Source organism: Macaca fascicularis, chromosome 14, assembly GCF_037993035.2.
Source record: "Macaca fascicularis isolate 582-1 chromosome 14, T2T-MFA8v1.1".
Lineage (NCBI taxonomy): Eukaryota > Metazoa > Chordata > Mammalia > Primates > Cercopithecidae > Macaca > Macaca fascicularis.
This window is the reverse complement of record NC_088388.1, coordinates 34,309,012-34,331,748: the sequence shown is the minus strand read 5'-3', so window position 1 is coordinate 34,331,748 and position 22,737 is coordinate 34,309,012. Positions and strand designations below refer to the sequence as shown.

Genomic DNA, 22,737 nt, shown 5'->3' with positions numbered 1-22,737 from the left:
AAAAAGTCATTACATAAAGAAGTACTAAGGTAAGAATACTCTCCAATGTTACATCAGAAACTTGTGATGAATAGAACAACATCTTTAAAGTCTGGGGAAGAAAACCTATTGACTTTGTCCATACTCAGTGGGAAGGAAGGAAGGTCTCAAAAAAGCAAGAGCTCATCTCTTTTATAAAAAAAAAAAAAAAAAAAAAAAAAAAAAAGTTTTAACAAAGTTCTTCAGGCAAAAGGAAGACAACCTAAGTGGTCACTTGGATTTATTAAGGAATAAAGAACATCAAAAATCATAAGTATGTGGGTAAAGAAAAAGACATTTTTCTCATTTTTAAATATCTTTTAAAATTTTCTGTTTAAGTAAGAATATAACAATATTTTCTGGGGAAAATAACAGATAAAAATAAAATACATGACAACAGTGGCACAAAGAATAGGAAGGATAAATAAAAACATATGCTTCTTACATTATAATGAAGTAATAAGTATTATTCAAAGATAAGAGTATAAAAAGCTAAATATATAAACAAAACATCCTAGAGCAACTACACATACACTCATGCATACAAAGCAAGCCAAAAAGATATAGCTAATAAGCTTATGGTAGCTGTGTTAGGCCATTTTTGTATTGCTATAAAAGAATGACAGAGGTTGGATAGTTTATAAAAAAAAGAGGTTTTATTGGCTCACAGTTCTGTAGGCTGTACAAGCATGGCTCCAGCATCTGCCTCTGCTGAGGGCCTTAGGAAGCTCATAATCACGGTAGAAAGTGAAGGAAGAGTCAACACATCAAATGGTAAGAGGAGGAGCAAGAGAGAAGGGGGAAGTCTCAGGCTTTTTTAAACAACCAGATCTCATGTAAACCAATGGAGCAAGGTGCTAAAGCATTCAGGAGGGATTTACCCCCATGATCTAATCACCTTCCACCAGGCCCCACTTTCAACAGTGGGAATCACATTTCAACATGACACTTGGAGGGGACAAACATACTAACTATTTCAGTAGCAATGAAGTGACCAAAAAGAAATGTATTTTATCCAAAATAAAGCAGTTTAAAAAGATAAAATAATAAACAAATGAGACAAATAAAACACAAATGACAAGGTAAAATAATTAAACCCAATCATATTACTAATTATATTAAATGTAAATGGTCTAAACACTCCAATTAAAAGAAATTTTCAGACTGGAGGAAATAGCAAGGCCCAAATATATTCTTTCTACAAGACAGAATATAAAAATACAGATAAATTAAAATTAAAGGACAGAAAAGTAAAAGGACAGTATTTTATAATAACATTTGTGAAAAGAAAATTGGAGTAGCTTTATTAACATAAAACAAAATGGACTTCAGAACAAAGAATACTACCATGAATAAAGAGGAACATTTCATAAGGATTTTAAGTCAATTTATCAAGAAAATACAGCAATCTTAAAATAATACAAACCCAATAACAGCACTTCAAAATATATGTAGAAAACACTGATAGAACTGAAAGGAGAAATAGACAAATCCAAAATTACAACAAGAATAACAGAAGATGTGAACAATACTATCAACTAGCTTGAACAAACTGACATTTCAAAACACTTAAACCAATAAGACAGAACAAACATGGAACATTAATTTGGATATATTTTGAGACATAAAGCAAATCTCAAAAAATTTCAAAGGTAAAATTAAACACAGTTCATTCTCTGACCACAATGGAAACTAGAAACCAATTACAGAAAGATATACAGAAATCCAAAAATAATTGCAAATTAAACAAGATATTTCTAAATAACAGATGTGAAAATCACAAGAAAAACTTTAAAGTCTTTTGAATTAAAGAAAAATGAAAACAGCATACTGAAATTTGTTAGGCATAGCAAAAGCAGGGCTTTGAGGGAAATTTATAGCATTAAATGCTTACATTAGAAAAGTAGAAAGGTCTAAATCAATTAAGCTCTTATTTTATGAAACTAGAAAAAGAAATATCAATTAAACCCTACATAAGCAGAAGTAAGGAATTAATAAAGCATAAAATCAATGAAATAAATAGCAGATCAAAAATAGAAAATCAATTAGATGAAAAGCCATTTCTTGGAAAATATAAATAAAATTGATCACCTCAGCTAGACGAGTTAAGTAAAAAATGAGAGGCTAGAAATTGCCAATATAAGGAATTAAAAAGCAAATTCTATAGACTTCAAATGAATGATAATATTATAAACATCTTTATGTCAATACATTTTCAATTTAGATTAAACGAACAAATTCCTTAAAAGACATTAAACTACTAAAGATCACAAAGAATTATGTAACATAAACAGCTACATGTTGAACATAAAGATAGGAACACTGAGGAATACTAGAAGGGGCAAAGAGGGAGAAGGGCTGAAAAACGACTTATTGAGTAGCATGCTCACTACCTGGGTGATGGGATCATCTGTACCCCAAACCACAGAATATAGCCATATAACAGACCTGCCCATGTACCCTGCCAAATGTAAAATAAAAGTTGAAATCATGTAAGAGTAAACAAATAAATAGCTATACGAATACTAAAAATTTTTTAATTCATAATTTAAAACCTACCTGTAAACAAAACTCCAGGCCCAGATGGTTTTACTAATGAATTTCACCAAATACTTAAGAAATAATAGAAGTGGTAAACAAACTTGGAAAACAGAAGAAGAAGTACCTCTCAACTTGTTTGATGAAGCCAGCATTACCCTAATACCAAAATCAGACAAAGATATTAAAAGAAAGATAAACTACGGGCCAATGCCCCTCAAGATCAGAGATATAAAAATCACTAATAGGATTTAATAAATTTAATAAATTCAAGTAATATATATAAGGAGGATAATATATAATATATATGCAAATACTACATGAACAAGTAGTGTTTATCTCAGAAACATAAGGTTTAATATTTGAAAATGAATCAACATAATTTCCTATATTAACAGTAAAAATATGTATATGAAAATCTCAATAAATGCAGTAAAAAGTATTTGACAAAATATGTTACCTAAATTATGACCTGAATAATCAGACATGAGACCCACAAATTCTCACACAGCCCCCAGGGAACAAAAAGGTAGCAAAGTTGTAGCCAGAAAGGCCTCAGATATTAAGGGCCGACGACCAACTGGCATTTATATCTGGAATGAAAGGATGGCACAGCATAAGAAAACAAATGAATGTAATTCTCCACATTAACAAAATGAAGATTAAAAAACACGATGATCTAAATTGATGCAGAAAAAGCATTTGGTAAAATTCAATACGCTATGATAAAAACACTCCAACAAAGTAGGGATGGATGAAAATAAAAGCCATATATGAAAAGGCCGCAGCTAACATCATATTCAACAGTAAAAGACTGAAAGCTTTTCCTCTAAAATCAAAAACAAGAAAAGGATGCCCACTCTCACCACTACTATTTAATATAGTACTGAAAGTCCTAGCCAGAACAGTTAGACAAGAAAAAGAAAAGGCACTCAAATTTGGAAGGAAGAAGTAAAATTATCTCTGTTCACAGATGAGATTATTTTACATATAGAAAACCCTAAAAATTCCACACAAAAATCTGTTACAACTAATAATTTCAGCAAAGTTTCAGGATACAAAATTAATGCACAAAAATTGGTTGCATTTCTATATACTAACAATGAGAAATCCAAAAAGGAAATTAAGAAAACAATGTAAATATACTTAACACTACTGCATTGTACACTTAAAAAATGGGTAAATGGGTGAATGTAATGCTGTGTGTTTTTTTACAATAAGAAATAGTCATAAAAATATTAAGGGCCAAAAAGAAAAAAAATATAGAAAAAAGAAAAAAAAAATAAGGGCCAAAATGCCTACAATTACTACACTGCAGAGGCTGAGGAGTGGCTCATGTAGGCCAAGACCAAGATGGAAAAATGTGGTACTAACTCAGCAAGAGTCAAGCTAAGAATACAGCTTCCAGGGTGCACTCCCACCCACCCAGAGAACATCCAGCATCAGCTACCAACCTCAGCAGCAGACAAGACCAATCATCTCTGCAGTCAGACACCACATGGCTCAAAGGACCACCTTTCTCTCCCTTGAACCATGATGACTCCAGAATATTTTACTCACATGCTATCTCGAAGGATTTATAAAAATTGGGTAACCTTTACTTAGAAAACTATGTACCAACATTTTAAGTTGACATTTAACATTTTTTATCATTAGCTTAAAAAGTTACAAAGTATGTAATTTCTGCCATGTTATAAATATTGCCATTACCAAAGAAAACTGTTAAATTGGTTTTTAAAATCTATCCAGTGAGGTTAAATACCAGAGCAGTTTTACATCAATAATTATCCATTTTTTAAAACTTGAAAAAACTCTTCTTTAACAATCAGAAAGTTATGAAATTTTGTTTTTGTTTTTGTTTTTTTTGAGACAGGTCTTACTCTGTTGCCCAGGCTGGAATGCAGTGGCATGATCACACCTCACTGTAGCCTTGACCTCCAAGGCCCAGGCAATCCTCCCACCTCAGCCTCCCAAGTAGCTGGTACCACAAGCATGCATGCATCATCACATCTGGCTAAATTTTTTATTTTTGTAGAGATGGTGTCTGCCTATGTTGCCCAGGCTGGTCCCGAAATCCTGGGCTCAAGCGACCCTCCTGCCTCTGCCTCCCAAAGTGCTAAGACAATCAGAAAGTTTACATCCTTCCTTTTTCTTCTCAACTTTGTATTTCTATACCACTTCTTCCTTAACAGAAACACATATATAACGGCAAGGAAAGATTTGGAGCCCTATCACAAGCTGATGACACTAATATTTTCAAAGTGTCCTTTTGTTTGGTGCCTGGAGGTTTTTACACCACAAGGTGATACACCAGAATAGACTCAGGATGAGGAAGAGGTGTGCTTTGCCTTTTTAAAGGGTGAATGGAAAATGGGAAAGGAGAAAACAGATGGCATTCCCTTACACTGCAGGCACATTCTCAATCAGAATCATTTTACTAAAAAGTGCATATGGGAGTTGGGAATCTGGACCTTCATTATCTTAAAACCACTGTACATCTCCTGCTCTTTGTATACATTCAGGGGAACAACCCCAATTGTTACTTAATAAGCCCTTCTCCTCCATAAACACAGATGACTTCTTGGAGGGAACACACAAAAAAATGGCAGAAAGATGAACATCTGGGCATCTTTATTCAAAAGGCTGAGCATTGCCTAAATAAACTGGTTATATTATTTGGTCTGAATCAGATTTAGTTTTACTTTTCTCCCACCACCACGTGTGAAAGATAAAACCAGATTTAAACAAAATAAGGAAAACACTTCTTGGCATGTCTTGTATAGTGTGAGTGGATTTGCTCTCCTGCAGTGTGTATCTCCTTCCTAAAGTAAACTCTAGAAGATGCTTTCCAAACTTCAATGATTTGCTTTCCCCATCCACACTATCCAACCACGTTAGGATCTCAGATCCTGAGACTGAGGAAGGTCTTCTGACCTTAGTCTTACATTCAAAATAGGCTACAAATTTAGCTTTTTTCATTATCTGCAAATAAAGTTACACACACAATCAAGAAGGTACAGTGACAGGATACTCTGGAGAAGACAGTCATTTTGAAACATCTGCCCCATCACCAGATCATTCCCCCAACATGGGTTATGATTAATATTTTTAAGAAATCTTTTAATTATCATGTAAATAGAACAATTATATCATACTGTGCTTTTTGTTAATAGAGTTAATTTTAAGGGTAATCATGTAAAATATACTTAATGGTTTTAAAATCCTGTTTTGGCATTTCTTCATTATTTAATATGCTGTGAACTTTAAAAAAATATACCACTCTCAACCTCTGAAAGGTCCTAGCTATATCCACTGCCCTTAATTCTCCAACACCAATTTTTTCTTTAATCCTATTCACTCTAAGTTTTCATTAGCTTCCAAAGGCCACTGATATCCTTTTTTAAAAAAATCACATATAACCTGTTTGAAATGATATCTTGTTCACTCCTGACTTCATACCACTGCCTATCTGAATCTCCTTTTCAAACTCTACCCATACTTCAGTTAATAAAACATGCCTTGCATTTCCTAATGAAGATAGGCTTTAGTGCCATTACAACCCTATCTTGCTGTCTCACCTTAGACAAGGACCTCACTGCCATTGGTCTTAATTACTTTATAATATTAATAATAAAGATGCTGGTGATGATAGCTAATCCTCAGTGAGCACTTACTCGTAAATAAGTAAGTAAGTTCCAGGTACTGTTTTAAGAGTCTTTGGTGGCTCATGCCTGTAATCCCAGCACTTTGAGAAGCCAAGGTGGGCAGATCATCTGAGGTCAGGAGTTCAAGACCAGCCTGGCCAATATGGTGAAAACCCGTCTCCACTAAAATAGAAAAATTAGCGGGGCATGATGGCATGTGCCTGTAACCCCAGCTACTCAGGAGGCTAAAGCAGGAGAATGGCTTGAACTTGGGAGGTGGAGGTTGCAGTGAGCCAACCTCGTGCCACTGCACTCCAGCCTGGGTGACAGAGTGAGACTTTGTCTCAAAAAAAAAAAAAAAAAGAGTTTTATATACATGATTTAATCTTCACAACAACTCAGTGAGGTAAGTATTACTGTCTTATTATCTATAAAATGAGAGGACTGGGTTATACACCCTTTAAAATTCATTCAACCTCAAAATGCTTTCATTCTATTTTCATGCTAGTCTTTCTTTTATTTAAGTTCCCATAATACATAGAATCTGTACCACATATTTTAGCACTTCTTTTTATACTGATAAGTATATTTCTTAATAGCTTCACAAGGGTGTGCCTTGTCTCCAAAACAAGAAAGTAGCTTCCTGAGGGCGAGGCCTTAGAGAATTCTCCTATATTTTCAACAGTGGTTAATACACAGAGCACATAAGTGGTACTCAACACTTCATCATTTGAGTTTGTCTTCTTTGGTTCTCTAATTACTTTTTTGGGGTGGGGAGGTACCCAAAAGATAAGGTTAAATCAGTGACTGGTAGAATTATAGTCCCTAAAGATGCCACACCATATGGTTCATTTATAAGGATCTTAAGAGACACTGAAGGGCCTAAAGGTGTCCACCTGGTGGTTGGATGGCAAACAGATTGTGAACTATATGGTTTTGTTTTGTTTTTTCAAAATATTTGCTTTGTTTTGCTTTATGAGGACTGGAGCACCTTACCTATCCAACACCAAATTAGATCCTGATCATGTTAAAAGATTTGTCCCTTTGTTAATCACAAAAATGAGGATTCCAATGCCAGAAGTGAAACTGGAATACCAGTAGCAAAGGCCATGAGGCCTTTAAACACCTGTAATACAGGCCTTTAAAAGACCTTAACTTTTACAACTTTCTATAACTTTTATAACTTTCTGTAACCTAAAGAAATTTGATCTGAATTTGTTAAATAAACATGAATATACCTGAATTTCAAAGCATATTTAGGATGTATGCAATTGTTTTTATTTTAATTTACCTTATATGATTATGAAGACTAAGGAGGAAAATAATTATAAAAAGAAAGCCATAAGATTTGTGAAGGAAGCATTAACTAGACAGGAGAAGACCAGAGATGGGTATTTTTTAAAAGTCCTTGGAAAACCCTTACGTACTTTATCCTACCTTGTCATAACACCTGTAAGTTACAAAGTTACATTTCTTCTTATGTGAAAGGCCTGTATTACAGGTGACATAACAAAGATTTGTCACCTTGTTAATCACAGAATGAGGAATCCAATGCCAGAAGTATAACTACACATCCGACCGAATTTTTGCCTTGTAAAAAAGAATTGTCCAGTGGAATTTTCAGTGATGATATAGCTATTGAGTAATCAAAATGTGGCGAGGGAGATTGAGGAACCCAATTTTCAATTTTATTTCATTTTAGTTTAAAAACACCAGGTATAGTGTATTGGGCAGTACAGTTCTAAAAAATGTAACTCACCTGTGGTTTGCCAAGGCTGAAGCCCTTTCCAGCACCTTTTATTTATGCTATAATTCTTTTCTCTGAAGCTTTCAATATCTACTTCCCAGTCACAAATATTAAGTGTTGATAAATGAACTCTTGCCACATCCTTTTTCCACGCATGACTGGCTATGTTTAGAAACTTAAATATTTTAGAAATGTAACAGGATACTGATTATTTTAGGGAGGTTATGTAAAATTGATTTTCTAACATAATTGAGAAAGTTTTATGGAAGAGAGCAATAAATTAATGTTATATTAATTCATACCGTTTGCAACATATAAAATAAGAGCAAAGAATGAATTATATTATTTGAAAATTAGAAGTTTTTTGTAAGATTGATGTTTACTCAAACTAACGCTACTAACAAGAAGTGAGAGGAAGCCACTATATATGTCTCTGAATAAAATAAAGCAAAGCAATGATTCCCAACATGTTTACAATTGCTTTATCAATCATTAGTCAGACTTCTCAACAACCAAAGATCTTAACTAGCAATCATTGACAACAATGATCCATTTGAATAGTAAATAGAAAATACTAGTCAATCCTCAAGAGAGTTGGTTTTCCTCCCACTAAGAATGTGCATTCAATACCGTTTTAGTTCTTCAAGGAAAAAAACATTCATATTCTTGTCCATTCACACGAACCTCTCAGTGAGCATTATTGTTTTGGGAGGAGGGGGCAGAAGGCAGGGGGCCCAGGATGTTGACGGAACAGATAGGATGTCAGGTGAAGATAGAATGCTATGCCCTCTCTAACCAGCTGAAGACTCGGCATGATTGTTTTCTTACAAATAATACCTGTGGGTGTTGAAACTGTTCAGGGAATCTATCAAACACACTCTTTCACTTTGCTGCTGTAACTCTATAAAATTTATTCTCATTTCAAAAGAGTCATAGGCAATAATACCTGTAGGTGGTTGAGTAATTTAAAGAGCATTTGTCAGGTCTACTTTCAAGTACTTTGCGTGGACAATTCTATCTTTATTTGGAGATTTTAAAATGCAATATTTCTACCCAATATGATTAGAAATTTCAACATAGGATATCTTCATCTAACTAAAGAAGGGTATCTTCATCTAACTAAAGAATTATCTTAAATATAAGTGGGGATATAACATTAGGATGTCTGAGAATAAATTTTTGGTCAGAAAATGAAAATAAATTTATGTTATAATCATTTCCATTTTTTACAATTATGAAAGTCATTCACACACAGACATAAAAACCAAATACATCAACAGTGTATTAGAAAAAATGCATTAATAATATATTAATGCCAAATTATTCATCTCAGGGAAACCTAAAGGCCTAGCTCTATAAACTTAGAAAAATGGTCCATATTCTGTGAAGGGAGAGTTGAGTGAGAAAAAACACAACTTTCCTTGTTAAGTCCATCTATATCCATATTAAGTTTACTTTATCTGTATTATAATTAAAACACTTAAATTCAGATTTTTATAAAATTTTCTATTCAGTCACAAGTACAGAGGATAAATGATTTTTAAATGTTTCCATATTAGTTCATTCAAAAAGTATTATAAAATGAAACAATTTAAATACTTTTTAATTAATCAAGAAAAGTAAGGTGATAACTAATATTTTTAATGTGTTGATAAAGATGGAGACATATTCCTAGATGATCCCCAAATGGAATTCACTTTTCATGAAAATGTTCAGAATTGCATAAGCAGAAAAGTCTATCTTTCCTTCATGAGATGCAGTTTTTAAGTAAAAAAATATTTATTTTAAAATACCATTTGAAACGTAAGTTGGCCCTTATTCTCTGAAGGAGGTTTACCATTAATAAAGATAATTTTTCTAATTGAAAGACACCCAACTGAGATGTCAATAAAGCTCTCTGGTTTTGTAGAACTGAATTACCATGTAAAAAAGAAAAACCTCTATTTTTTTCCAAAGTGAGTTATTTAATAAATAGTTTTCATGATAAAAAGTTCAATTTTGAGCTAGAGATACATATTTGACACTTGGTAGTATAATTCTAAAAGAATTAGAGAAAAATATAGATTTCAAAATTTTCTCCTGACCTAAACAAACAGCTTTATGACAAGTCAAATGAAACGTTCCATGAAGATAAATGTGTCATGGATAAATGATGGAAAATAAACAGTATTTCAATATCACTTCTTATTTTATTCCACTGTCGCTTCCCCCCTCTCTGTAATAATTACCTATGCACAAACTCTAGATGGCAATATTGCACTTACTGTACTTTTGAGAAAATTGTCGCAGTCGATCCCCACATATCCTCTTTATCAACATTTTATGTGCCATGGATCTATAGCCTCTTATTATAAGTGTAATGAAGCAGAAGTTATTGAAGCATTTTATTGATTGCTCAGATCACAAGTTTACTGCCATACTGAATTGGCACCTTACTCACTGAAGCAAACTGCTGACACCTTTTTTAAAAAGTGACAACTACATCTATTTCATGACCAGAAATCCATTTTCATCTCTATCAAGACAAGAATGCAATTTTCACTTCATTTAACTGATGTTAGGCCTGCTCAAAGCATGACACTTAGAAAGAGACACAAGTTTAAGGTTCTTAAAATACTTCAAGTAACTAGAATGCAGCTTGGTTTCAGGAAAAAAAAAATCAACAATCACTCAAATCTACAAACAACCTAATATTCTAAAAAAAATTACTTATCAGAACCTTCAGAAGTAGTTTTCATCTCAAAATGACTGTCACGCTATTTTCATGTACATTGTGTTTATATATTATAGATTTTGTTCCAAGATTTCAAAGGATAATTAAGAAGTTTTTTAAATATTGAAATATTTTAAGTGTTCTCACAGAAAGACTAAGTCAAAGAAACAGCTCAATTTTTAAAGTATATACAGAAAAAAAAATAGAAATAGCTATTCATTCAATAATGTAGAACCAATAAATTATTTTAATTGACACAGGATCTGAAAAGACTAACTTTAAGCACTTTTTTTTGAAAAATTAAAATACTAAGATTCCTTTTTAAATACTTTATGCAATAAACAAATTTTGTCAATAATAAATGTAATTCAAGCATATTTTGAGCTGAATCAATTCTGGATATAATTATATTATACTGTTGTTTGATACCTAATTACCAAACTTATTGAAAGTGTGGATAAAGTGAGCCAACATTTACTTACACAATTTTTTTAAACAAAATTTAAGTGCTTTGATAGAGCTTAGTTTTAGTATATTAACAAAATACATTTCAATTTTAAACTGCAAAAACAATATATACTGAAGCTAGATGGTTATTTCCTCATCAAATAATATGCCCACAAAATAAATCTGCAATATTGTTATAATTTAAAAAGTAAAACCTAATTTTTGAAATAGAAATTCAGTACCTGAGATCGCTAAACACAATACTCCAAATATAGAACTTTTACATATAGCATATATAACAGCATCCAAAAAAGTTAACTTGCTTAAATTAATAAACAAAAGAGACTACATACATGCAAAAAAATTTAAATTTAAATCACACAGGCCAAAAATTATATAATCCTCAACAAACTTTATTAAGTAATGATTTACTAGAAATAGCTCAAATACACATTTCTAAATTAAAATTACAGAAATAAAACATTTTCCCGCAACTTCAGACATAAATAGAAATTGCAGTGTTTTTCAATACACTACCAAAGTTTAGAAAATACCCCAAGAATTTAAGAAATACTGGAGAATACTTTGGTTTATTTATTTTGCTTTAAGTAATCAAATCAGCTAAAATTTAATCTCAAACTTAATCATTTTATTCCGAAGTGCTAAAAACTAGGAGTAGAATTAAAAATTTCTTAAAATTTCATAAATTCACAGATGCATTTTTTCATGGCTTAACGAAATCAGGGGCTATGACTCTCTTTCTAATTAAGATGGTGCTTATCATATTATAGTTAGATACTCATTTCCCTTTTTTTCTCTCTGAATTTCAAAAATAACTATGCAATCTATAAGAACTGTTAGGTCATACTGTGAACAGCTTTACATGATTAAAACTGAAAGTTTATAAGCGTTTTCAAAAATTGTATTAAAAAAAAAGTGCTATACATTCTTTTGTAAAAGTCTCCAGGAATTTTGTTGGTTTGGGGAAAAATTCAAACTTGTGAAGACATTTTCAGAAATGAGTGTTTCTCAAAAATCACATTTGTACTTAACACTGCCCATCAGCCATTCTGAGTCATTATTTGTATAGCTGCCTGGCACAGTTCCATACACATTTATGCATCTTTACAGTGTTTCTGAACAGACTACCATATTTTGTTTACTGACAGCAACTAAAAGCTCTATGTAGGATCATAAATAAAGAAGATCATGTTTAAAAATCACTAATATCATTTTAAAAGGTAGTGCAGCCTTGTGTTTTGGCCTCTGCTTAGCTGTGTTAGGCCTGTGAATGACAGCTTCCCTGCTTGAAGCACACAGAAAGCACAGCCTTCCTCATTCACTGACAGGACTGTGGCCTTTTCACACGTTCCTTCCACAGCAGTGTTTGTCCCCAAACACTAGAACTCGACACAATGGCATTCCTACTTCAACACCCCCACCAACAGCACCACTACATAACAAGAATGCTAATGAGATGGAACAGGCCCTGTCACTGAAAGTGTTAACTACATTTCCTAGGAATGCGTTTATGCAATTGCAAAGATTACCAATTAAATAGATTCTGCTTAGCTCCAAGCAATTTCTAAGATGTTTCCACTTTTAAGGAAATAAATGTGATAAATGTAAGACTAAGTGACTTTATGCTGTTCTAAATATAATATTTCATTTTAATACACACGAATCAGTATATATTTAAGACCACCCTAATGTAGTGTGCTTAATTCAGTTGCATGCTATAACAGCCAAGCTAAAGTTAAAAATTGAAAAATGAGTAAGTTCGTAAACATAAAACCAGTCGCCCTGACTTTTCTTTTAAAGCTATATTATCGCGATTTATTAAAAGAAATTTCCTTTGGGAATGACAAAATTTAAAGCTTATATTTTGACAGACATCAAGACAATATTGTTGTTTTTATATGTGATCTCAAAAGTGAAATAAATTGAAATAATATCAAGAAAAATCTAATCATATGATTTATAAACTTTAATTTGTTAAGGAAATAGGAATCATCACCTAACTCCATTTCACCTATCTAAAGATTCTTTAACACAATCTTATATAAAACTAAATAGAAAAGGCTATACCAAAGGTCAAATGAAGTAAGTGTAGTTCAAACAAAGTTCATTAATGCTTCAGAAGGATATTTGCTAAGAAATCCCACTCACAAATAAAGATATTGTCAGGCTTAACACCTAAGCACTGATGGGCTGATAAGGATATCACTATAGTGAATTCTCTAAACATTCAAATAATTTTAAATTAAGTCTTGGTATAACACTACAAAAGAAGAAAACCTCAAGCATACATAAAATAGAGCACATCTAAAGCAACAGAAATTTACATAAAAATGCATAATGAGCAAATTTCTGCTTATTTTTCTTCATTTTTATATTTCAAAATAAAACTTAAGTATCATATTAAAACTGCTGAATGGAAAGCTCTGAATTACAACTTAATGGAAGAAAAAAGCTTTAGGAGAAATGGCAGAGAGCATAGGTTTCAAAATATTCTTAAATTCATATAATGTTGAAATCTTTACAGATTTCCCAAACAGACAATTACAGAGACACTGAAAGGTTAAATTTTGTTCATAATTTAATATTTAATAAAATATGTTTTTCATCTATTTTGAATCATAAAGAAATTTTTTAATTAAAGCACTAAGTAATTCTGAAAGTATTTTTTTCTTACAATGCACAGAGCTCTTTTAAATCTAGTATAGCAATTTATACTTATTTAAATTTTACATGTTTAAGACAGTGTAAGAAAAACATGCCATTACTTTCCGGGACGTTTCTTATTTCTAACACCCTTACTTGAAATAAAACTTAGAAAATGTTTAAATTTGTCTTTAGATTTTATTTAAACAGTGCTTTTCTTGAATTGGAGAATTGTCTCATTATTTCTTCTAACATTAAATAATTTTAATTTTCAGTAAGTGGAATCAAACCACATAATTTCAAATAAATTATTGTAATGCAATTCATCATGATCCATTTTACAATATCATTATATCTTAAAACGTAAATATTACAACTAAAATAATTTAATCTAAATGCAATAAAATATTTTATACTGGTTTCTATATATAATGGCTTAATAGAGAACATTAGTTTGGATTTTTATTTCTTTCATTGTATTATTACGAATAGCCTTATCTATTATAATTATTAACCCTGTTTCTGGATCTGCTGAAATTAACGAGGCAAACCAAACACATTTTGCGAAGTTTCGTGGGAAGATGTTTTTTGCTAATTCTGGATACCTTAGTACAACACTTTCTTCCAAAGTCAATACAAGTTGTTCTTTTCCAAACTCTACAGCAGGAGGTGCTGTGTGAACACTAAGACTGACAGCCCATTCCCACCTCCCCTTCCTCTCTGCAAGCAGAGAATAATAGCATGATGCTTTCAAAATATTCATTTTTCAGCAGTCTGTGGTCTCAGATAATGAGCCCAGTTCTAAACTGGAACCTCCCAGTTCAAAATGTAAAACCCAGTCCTTATTTAGCTTGGTAAAAATATGTGCTTCAATTCTTAAAACCAAGTACAAAGAGGATTTTTTAAATGTGGCAATTTCATTTTTATGTTATAAATGGCTTCGTAATTCTGCTTTACAAATGTGAATCATACTTTAAGATAAATCAAAAGTCCCTATACATGATTATAAAAATATCACCCTTTACACACACACATACAAATATGAAATAAATACACAGGAATTAAAGGACAAAATCCAGTTTAACCTGATTCAAATAAACTAACTCTGTTTGTATACTTTTGACTCCTGAAACAGAGAAGTTAAATAAGGATAAATGAAGTAAGTTACTCTTGACATGAAGTTGATTCGCGATTCCATTTTTCAGAATGTGATTTGTTGTATTCTAACCCCCATAAATCTGATTTTATGCTGGAAAAAAATAGAATGCTAAACATTTAAACCTTCAAATGACTTAGGAGCTATTTATTTTCTTAAAGTAATAGTTTATAGAATTTCCATGTAAGAAGTTGCCTTCACTTTGCCCAGTATGCGCTGCAAGAAAAGATGAGACATATGACATCTTATACCAAAAGACAGACACAATTAGCTCCATTATTGTTGGCTTTGAGATTACAGAAGCAGCATTTTTGGCTCCCTAACAGGCACTGAGCTCACAAAATACATGTCACAGTTCTTTTATGACACAATGCCAATCATTGCCTCTATACAACCAAGCACATTTTAAAAACATATAATAAAGCAATTTTTAAAGAGGGATGACTCACCTGTTTATAATATTTTTTTGTAGACTTTAATCGTTGGTACAGGGCCAAAAGAACTCCTTGGATGTACATCTTAGCTCCTGAGGGGCTGAAACCTTCTCCCTTAGAGACCCAAAGTGGTCCCCGCAAAGGTGTGATGGAATTTTGCAGGCATTTTTCAAGCAGAGGAACTATTCGAGAAAAGAAGGGAAAAAAATTCTTTTGACCCAACCCAACCGAAATACACTGCCTGGAACACAGCCCCAATACCAGAGCTAACTCTTAACATCTATTATTTATATCTGACCTGGGTTAAGTCTTAGAGAGGCAATTCCTGCGTTACTAGTGGCCACCATGAAGGATGTATTTATATTGAGACACCCCCCATGCAAGACTCATAAGCTTTGTGAGCACACCTGAGTAGTTCTGAAGTGTGCCTAACTAGCTGCACAGAGTGTCATGGTGTGCACTGATTGCCTTATCTTCTCATTTATCACAGATGAGTTGGAACCAACCTTGCTGAAATCTACTTGCATTGTCCTGATAAAATTGTAAGATCCATGTTGTTTCTGTATATAGCTTCTTGTAGAGGAGTCTATATACCTAAAACATCACATCTGGAAACTATTCATAAAATATAATCCACACCTTTATAAGCCATCCTATTTGAAGATTTTTGTTGCATTCCTTAAGTAACCCATACAACAGGATGGCAAGACTGTTTAAAAATAGCAGGGAGAATTTTAAGCAAGCAGTTTATCATACCTTTCTTTTTTCAGTTTCTGGAATATGAAACAGTCAAGGATTTAGGAATGCTATTCCACAACGCGTTTTGTAAACAGATAAAAGATATTTACTTATGGGTATGTACTGCAACATCCACAAGGAGTTGACAAACATGTTCATACACTTTTTCACACGATTAGCTTATAAAGTCTTTCTAGTGTAAAACAGTCCAATAACACGGCAGCTAGCTAACATTTTTCAAGATTTAATTTTCCTCTGAAAAGCCAGAAATCAAGAAATAAAAATGGCACACTTGGGAATCCACAAAAAGTAAATATTTTTCTGTATTTGGTCATTATTTAAGTATATACATGTGACACAAACTTAAACATACATAATAACTATATGTATTGGCTACCTTATTCTGATACATATTTCTGCTAGAAAAAGGAATTAAATAGATCACCGACAAAGAAAATAGGTCCGGCAAAGAAAATAGGTCATGCTGTTAGTTATGTTATATGTTGCATATTTTATGCAAAGAGGCCTGGCATAGCAATCTGGAAATTGAATTACAATTAGGTTCAGCTGAGCTGCTGAGAGGCTGAGTTATGCAAATGGCCTTTGCTACTGGTATTCTGCTAAATTTTGCTCTTGGTAAAAAAGTTATGCATTTCATGGCACTAAGTTCCACAACTCTCTAGCAAAGCATAATATATAGTCTGTCTAATATGTTCAACACTAAGGAGAATGTTGAAAACGGGGTTCAAGATTTTGCTACTAATATAGTATAAATAAATGAGCCAATGACTGCTGAAACATCTTCTTAGATGTATGCATAAAATTAACTTATTTAGCTTGAGAAACTAATTCCTGAAATTCATCTATCAACCCCATTTTTATACTCTCTTAGAGTAATTGCTTTTCTAAGTCTTATCATAACAAACACCTCAAACTTAAAAAAATATAAGATCATAAATATCATAAAAGCAATACAAATTAAAAGATAAATGAGCTTATATTCAGAATTATAACTCTTCAACCTTTAAAAAATGTAAAATATAAATCAATCTTGATTACAATTTTTTTCAAAAGAAACCTAGCTTAAGAATTATCAGTGCTTTTAGTTTATTGCTACACATTCATATATTACTATGCATTAGATTTTAATTCATACACCTTTAATTGGTATACTCATTGAACCTGCCATACTTTTTGAACACTGAAAGGCACGACATAAATAGATACTAAGTTGAAATAAAATTTAATAAATTGAGCAGTAGATGATAAGCTTGAATGATTTACACCCTAGAGTTAATCTTGAATTTAAACACGAGAAAATTTTATCAGATTCTCTATCTATGCTTGTCACAAAATAACTTTCAAATTCTTTATGTCAGCCCAAGGGACTCCAAAAAAAGCACTTACTAGATCTAACAACAAAAATTCTAGGTTTTTCAAAGTTTACACTGTCCATAAGAATTTTAGAAAAAAAATACAGCTTAAAAAAAAAATTAAAACGATACCACAGCATAAGCAGTGTCAGAATTGATACTGGATGGAAAACAGCTCCCATGTTCCACATGATTTATGTAATTAGGAATACTATGGAAACCAGAAACAGCAAAGCAAAGAAAGCAGTATTCACAAGCAGGTTTTATAAGGGACTTCAGAATCTGCTCTGAACTTGTTGAATAATCTGTTCAGTATTCCAGAATCTCCCTGCTGGAAGCAGGGTCCTCATTATAACCACGAGAGCACTAATAAAGGTTAGCCTCTGAACTAGGGATTAGAAGGCTCTTTCTTTTTGGAAGCTGCAAACTAGTAACTTTGATGATCTTCTTGAAAAGGAAGACAAAGCACACTCCAAGAACAAACAATGTTTCCACTAACTAGGAAGGTACAGAAAACATAAGAAAATGATACGCCTAAGTACTTAAAAAGGATATATAAATCAGCCTATGTTATACTAAAAAATAATAATATTTATTAAGCAGTTAGAATTAAAGAACTGTCCATTTAAAAAGGAGCCTTGGCCTAAAATGTACTTTTAAAATATTATTGAATAATTGATTTTTAAAAAAAAGAAGTCGCTTGACTTTTTAACCTCAACCATAGATTTTAACATGGATGTGAATTAGTTATTTAAGTGTTTTAGTGGATATTCCTAATATTCTATACCAAATCATAGCTCATAAGTACTCTTAACCAATGGTTTTCTTCTCTTTTATGTAGAGTTCCCTTTTTCCCTTATTATTTTTGTGTCCTTCCAACCATGTGCTTCTCTGTCTTCAAACTATTACGTAGAAATATTGCCTCATTCAAGAAGGTTATCCTGTGGTCTTTTAATATTTGTGTGCATAACAACACATAAACATTTCTTCTTATGCGAAAGGCCTGTATTACAGGTGTTCTACCTAGTTTCTCCTGTTCGCATGATTGTGGTAAGAACTTCTCTTTTCTGTATTTTCATTAAGCTAGCCCTCAACATTTCATATTAAATGGTTTGGAAGTTGATCATCCCTTAAATTTATCAATTATGCATATATCAGTCAAATGGAATCATTTCACTGGGATCATTTCCACCCCTGGAAAGATGAAAAGCTATGTGGATTATTACTTTTTATTCCTTTTGTTTCATCTCAAGTTATGATTATATGGCAAAATGAAAATTAATCCAATCATTTCAATGAGTTTGGCGCTAAGACGGAGGCTGTTGATAACTCATGTGACCAAAAAGAGTAACTTAACTGGACAGAGCTGGTAGTGAGCATCATGGGTAAACAGATTATATAAACAAAACTAGTAGCTATATTAATTTCATAATTATCAACTGACACCTTTCTCACTCACACTGTTTCATTCCTTTCCCATTTTCTCCCCTCTTTTCCCACCTATTAATATATTCTTATCCTTCAAGGCTCATATCAAATGTTACCACCTCTGGCAAAATATCCTAAATGATTTAGGTGGAATTAATTGCTCCCTTCTCTATGCCTCCCATAGCATTCTCTCTTTTTTGTTTTTGTTGTTTTTTGTTTCTTTTTTCTTATCAATTTGTATTAGTTCATATCTTCTCCCCTCCCACCTTCATCCCCCAGTAAATCCTGAAACCTTCTGGAGTTTGAAGCCGTATTTTTTAGTTCGGTGAAAGCAGTGCTCAACAAATGTCTACCAGATGAATAAATGTTACTGCAGATACACTGTAGACAGTCTTCTGGGTAAGTTTTAAGAACATAACTATAACTATCTACGATCATTTAGAAACTGTAACTTTCTATAACTTAAAAAAATTTGATCCAAATTTGTTAAATAAACATGAATATTCCTGAATTTCAAAGCATATTTAGGATGTGTGCAACTGTTTTTATTTTAATTTTCCTTATATGATTATGAAGACTAAGGAGGAAAATAAATATAAAAAGAAAGCCATAAGATTTGGGAAGGAAGCATTAACTAGACAGAAGGCCAGAGATGGGTATTTTTTAGAAGTCCTTGGAAAACCCTTACATACTTTATCCTACCTTGTCATAAATCATGCTTCTATAGAAAAAGGCACATAATAAAATTTAAATGCAGAGTAATAATATTAGATTAAGGTCAAAATAACTATTTTAAATAAAAAAGGTAATTTCTTCTAAGAACCCCAAAAACGAGTTCAAATGTTAAATAAGAAAATAAAGTGTTCAGTCTTCAAGAGGATCTTATATTAAAACTATTTCATCACTGATAAGAAGCGTGAACTTATTTGGGATACATAATGGAGGAAGTACATGACAAGGAACCAAAAATCCCTCTAAAGAGAAACCACAAAGCTAATCAAATTTGTCTATCAGATTTAGACTGGAATATTCTGTCATGATCTATACCTAGGGAATATATATCCCTCTCCAAAAGCAACATCCTACATTGAAAGGGCTACTTTGCATACTGCATTTCAATCTAATATGGAAAGCTACAAAGATCAGGATTTTTTATTAATAGCATTTCAGGAAGCACAGGGAATAATCAAAGGCTTTAATAACTTGCTTACAAAAAAATTAAAAGTCATGACAATTAAATATTCATAACCATAATTTACATAATATTGTAATTTTCACATTTCAGTCAGAGTATATAAGACTATGAAAGAAAAGCACACTGCCCAGAGTATAGTTACCTATAAAGAAACTTCTATATACTCTTTGGCAGCAAGCTGCAGGTCCAACTTCTAAAATACTTGACTATTGCTAACAAGATATCATTTAGAAATACACCAAGGCATTTGGAAATTTCCCACCAGTTCAACCAGTCCAACTGGCATTTTTTTTTTTTTTTTTAATGAAGTTGACCTAAAAAGTCTTCTTTGGTCAAAACAAAGTAAATTCTTAAAAGATACTTAGATGCGACTGCTTCCCATTCCAGGAAGTATGACTGCAGGGAGTTTGAGCTAGTGCCAAGGTATGTGTGTATTTTAATGTTCCTTACCCAGCTTTGGGTAATAGCTGGAAAGCTCCTGGTCCCACAGCAACCATTAGACACCATTCAAAAGCATGGTCTGCAGGGAAGATTGAATGATGGAGAACACACTGTCTCCTGTGTGGCTTGATTTATATCAGTGTATTTTTATCCAAACAAAACTAAACTAACAGCTGCTGTGTACTTTTGTTTACATGCTATATGTCAAATCTTATTGTCCCTAAGGTACTTATGAGAAAAGATTTAGCAGTCGTTTTCTTAAATACGGATGCCTACCCAAATTTGGATTTTTCTTCCACTGAACAAAATGACAAGCACACGATTGCTTTACTTAGAGCAATCTTTCACAGCTGCTTTAGTTTTTCAGTGATCCTATTAAACTGACGGCATATTGCCTGTGGGGTCTACAGTGTTATAATACTGCTGTAAGAGACATTGATTTGTATGATAGGATCAAACAGAATAGTGATGCATTGAAGGGAAGAATTTCATAGGTCATATTGTTTTTACCTGAGTAAAATTTAATTTGGACATTATGACCTTTATAGGACACCTGGTTATTTTAATTACTCATGTGTGGATGAATGTTGACATTAAGGCTTAGGAGGTATGAAATCTTAGAAAGTCCTCTCCATTTCGAAAATGCAGCCTGAGTCATGTTTTTTTCTTAAACTGAACGAAGTAGCTGTGCATTAAATATGCTGGCACATCTTCTGCTTGAGCAAGTGGACCGAAATGGTGTGAATTGTTAATGCCTTGCTGCTTTGGTTCACGGCTTGTGATTGATCATTTGTAACTATATCTACTCCTTGTTCCATGAAATCAAGTATGGAGTAATGGGTTCATCAGATTTGGGGGTTAAATTGAGAGTGAAGAGGTACTGTGTGTGGAAATAAGAGTTGCCATGTTCAGGGCTGGCCTTGTAACAGCATGGAATCTAAAGGCGATATTCAAAACCACTTCACTCATCATACGCTTACTGATTCTGAATAGGGCCCATTTGCAGGGGACATTTGGTAGTTTTCCAATACGCTTTATGCCTCTTTCTACTTCCACCACCATGCACATCTTTTTTTCATACATCCCCAGTAGCACATTGGTAGAACAGGTCACCATACACAATTCATTTATTTAAATGACTTGATTTATACAAGTAGAAATAAGCTGGGATTCTATTGTCTGATCTTTCTTTTCCCTTCAACAAAAATAATAGTGTGTGTGTCTTTGAAAATACAAGGATTTTGTGAACGTAATTTCTTGGACATCTAAAATATTTGACATTTAGTAGTAATGTAAAATAATTGGTTTGGTATACATGCAATTTAAGATTACTTAAAGAAATATTGAGAATTAACTACACCTAGCCAATTTTTATGTGGCCATGGCCTATACCAATACATAAAATTGAATATGCATGACGTGGTATTGTAAACTTTAAAGCTCTGTACAAAAACTTCAAGTATTATCTTAGTTTTAGGAAGTATAATGCACAGAACTCAACAAATAAATCTAACACAAAATAGAAGTAATGGTCTTCAGAAATGTCATTATATAATTCCTTGATCTAATAACTGACATTTTTATTACTTCAGAGTATTTGTATTTATATTACTATCCCAAAAAGTTTAACCCACATGGTATTAAATTAGGCACAAATTAACTTTTGACTCAGTCAGAAAATAAGTAATAGAAAACACAGTAAAACTTAGGAATAAAATCAATTACACAAAGCACTTACATATGTAAATAATATTCAAAAGCAAGCTAATTGTAAAATGTCTTGAAATTCCACTGTTACATTGTATGGTCACATTCATACAAATCTAAAGATGTAGTTAACCTTTTCGTTCTTTTATTTCCTTCTTTTAAGACTCAAAGTAGGAATAATAATAACACCCAGAACAAACATACCTAATTCAGACAGACTTAGAAGTCAGCCAATGTGGGTAAAACAGTTTGGTGCCCTTGAATGTAAATACTAAGTCAACATATTACTTATATTTTAATGATTTATTTAAGATGTAAATAAATATGTCATGAGAGATTTATACTTTAAATGTGATAGACTAAAAAAAGCCTTAATCATTTCAGCAACAAAAATGGAGGATTCCCTTTGACATTTATTTCTCCACCTTTGTTTCACAAAGACAGAATCTTCTATAATTAGTGTTTTTACATATTTTTGTCTATGATTTCTTCTC

The 22,737-nt window shown here is 32.3% G+C and overlaps 1 protein-coding gene across 1 annotated transcript in view; it reads right to left on the bottom strand.

Annotated features, from left to right (window-relative positions):
• Positions 1-22,737, bottom strand: part of DCDC1 (doublecortin domain containing 1) — a 499,491-nt gene that overhangs the window by 363,436 nt on the left and 113,318 nt on the right. The window contains exon 9 of the mRNA XM_005578290.5: positions 15,377-15,543. Within this exon, the coding sequence (XP_005578347.3) occupies positions 15,377-15,543 (167 nt within the window). The remainder of the gene's footprint in view (positions 1-15,376; positions 15,544-22,737) is intronic.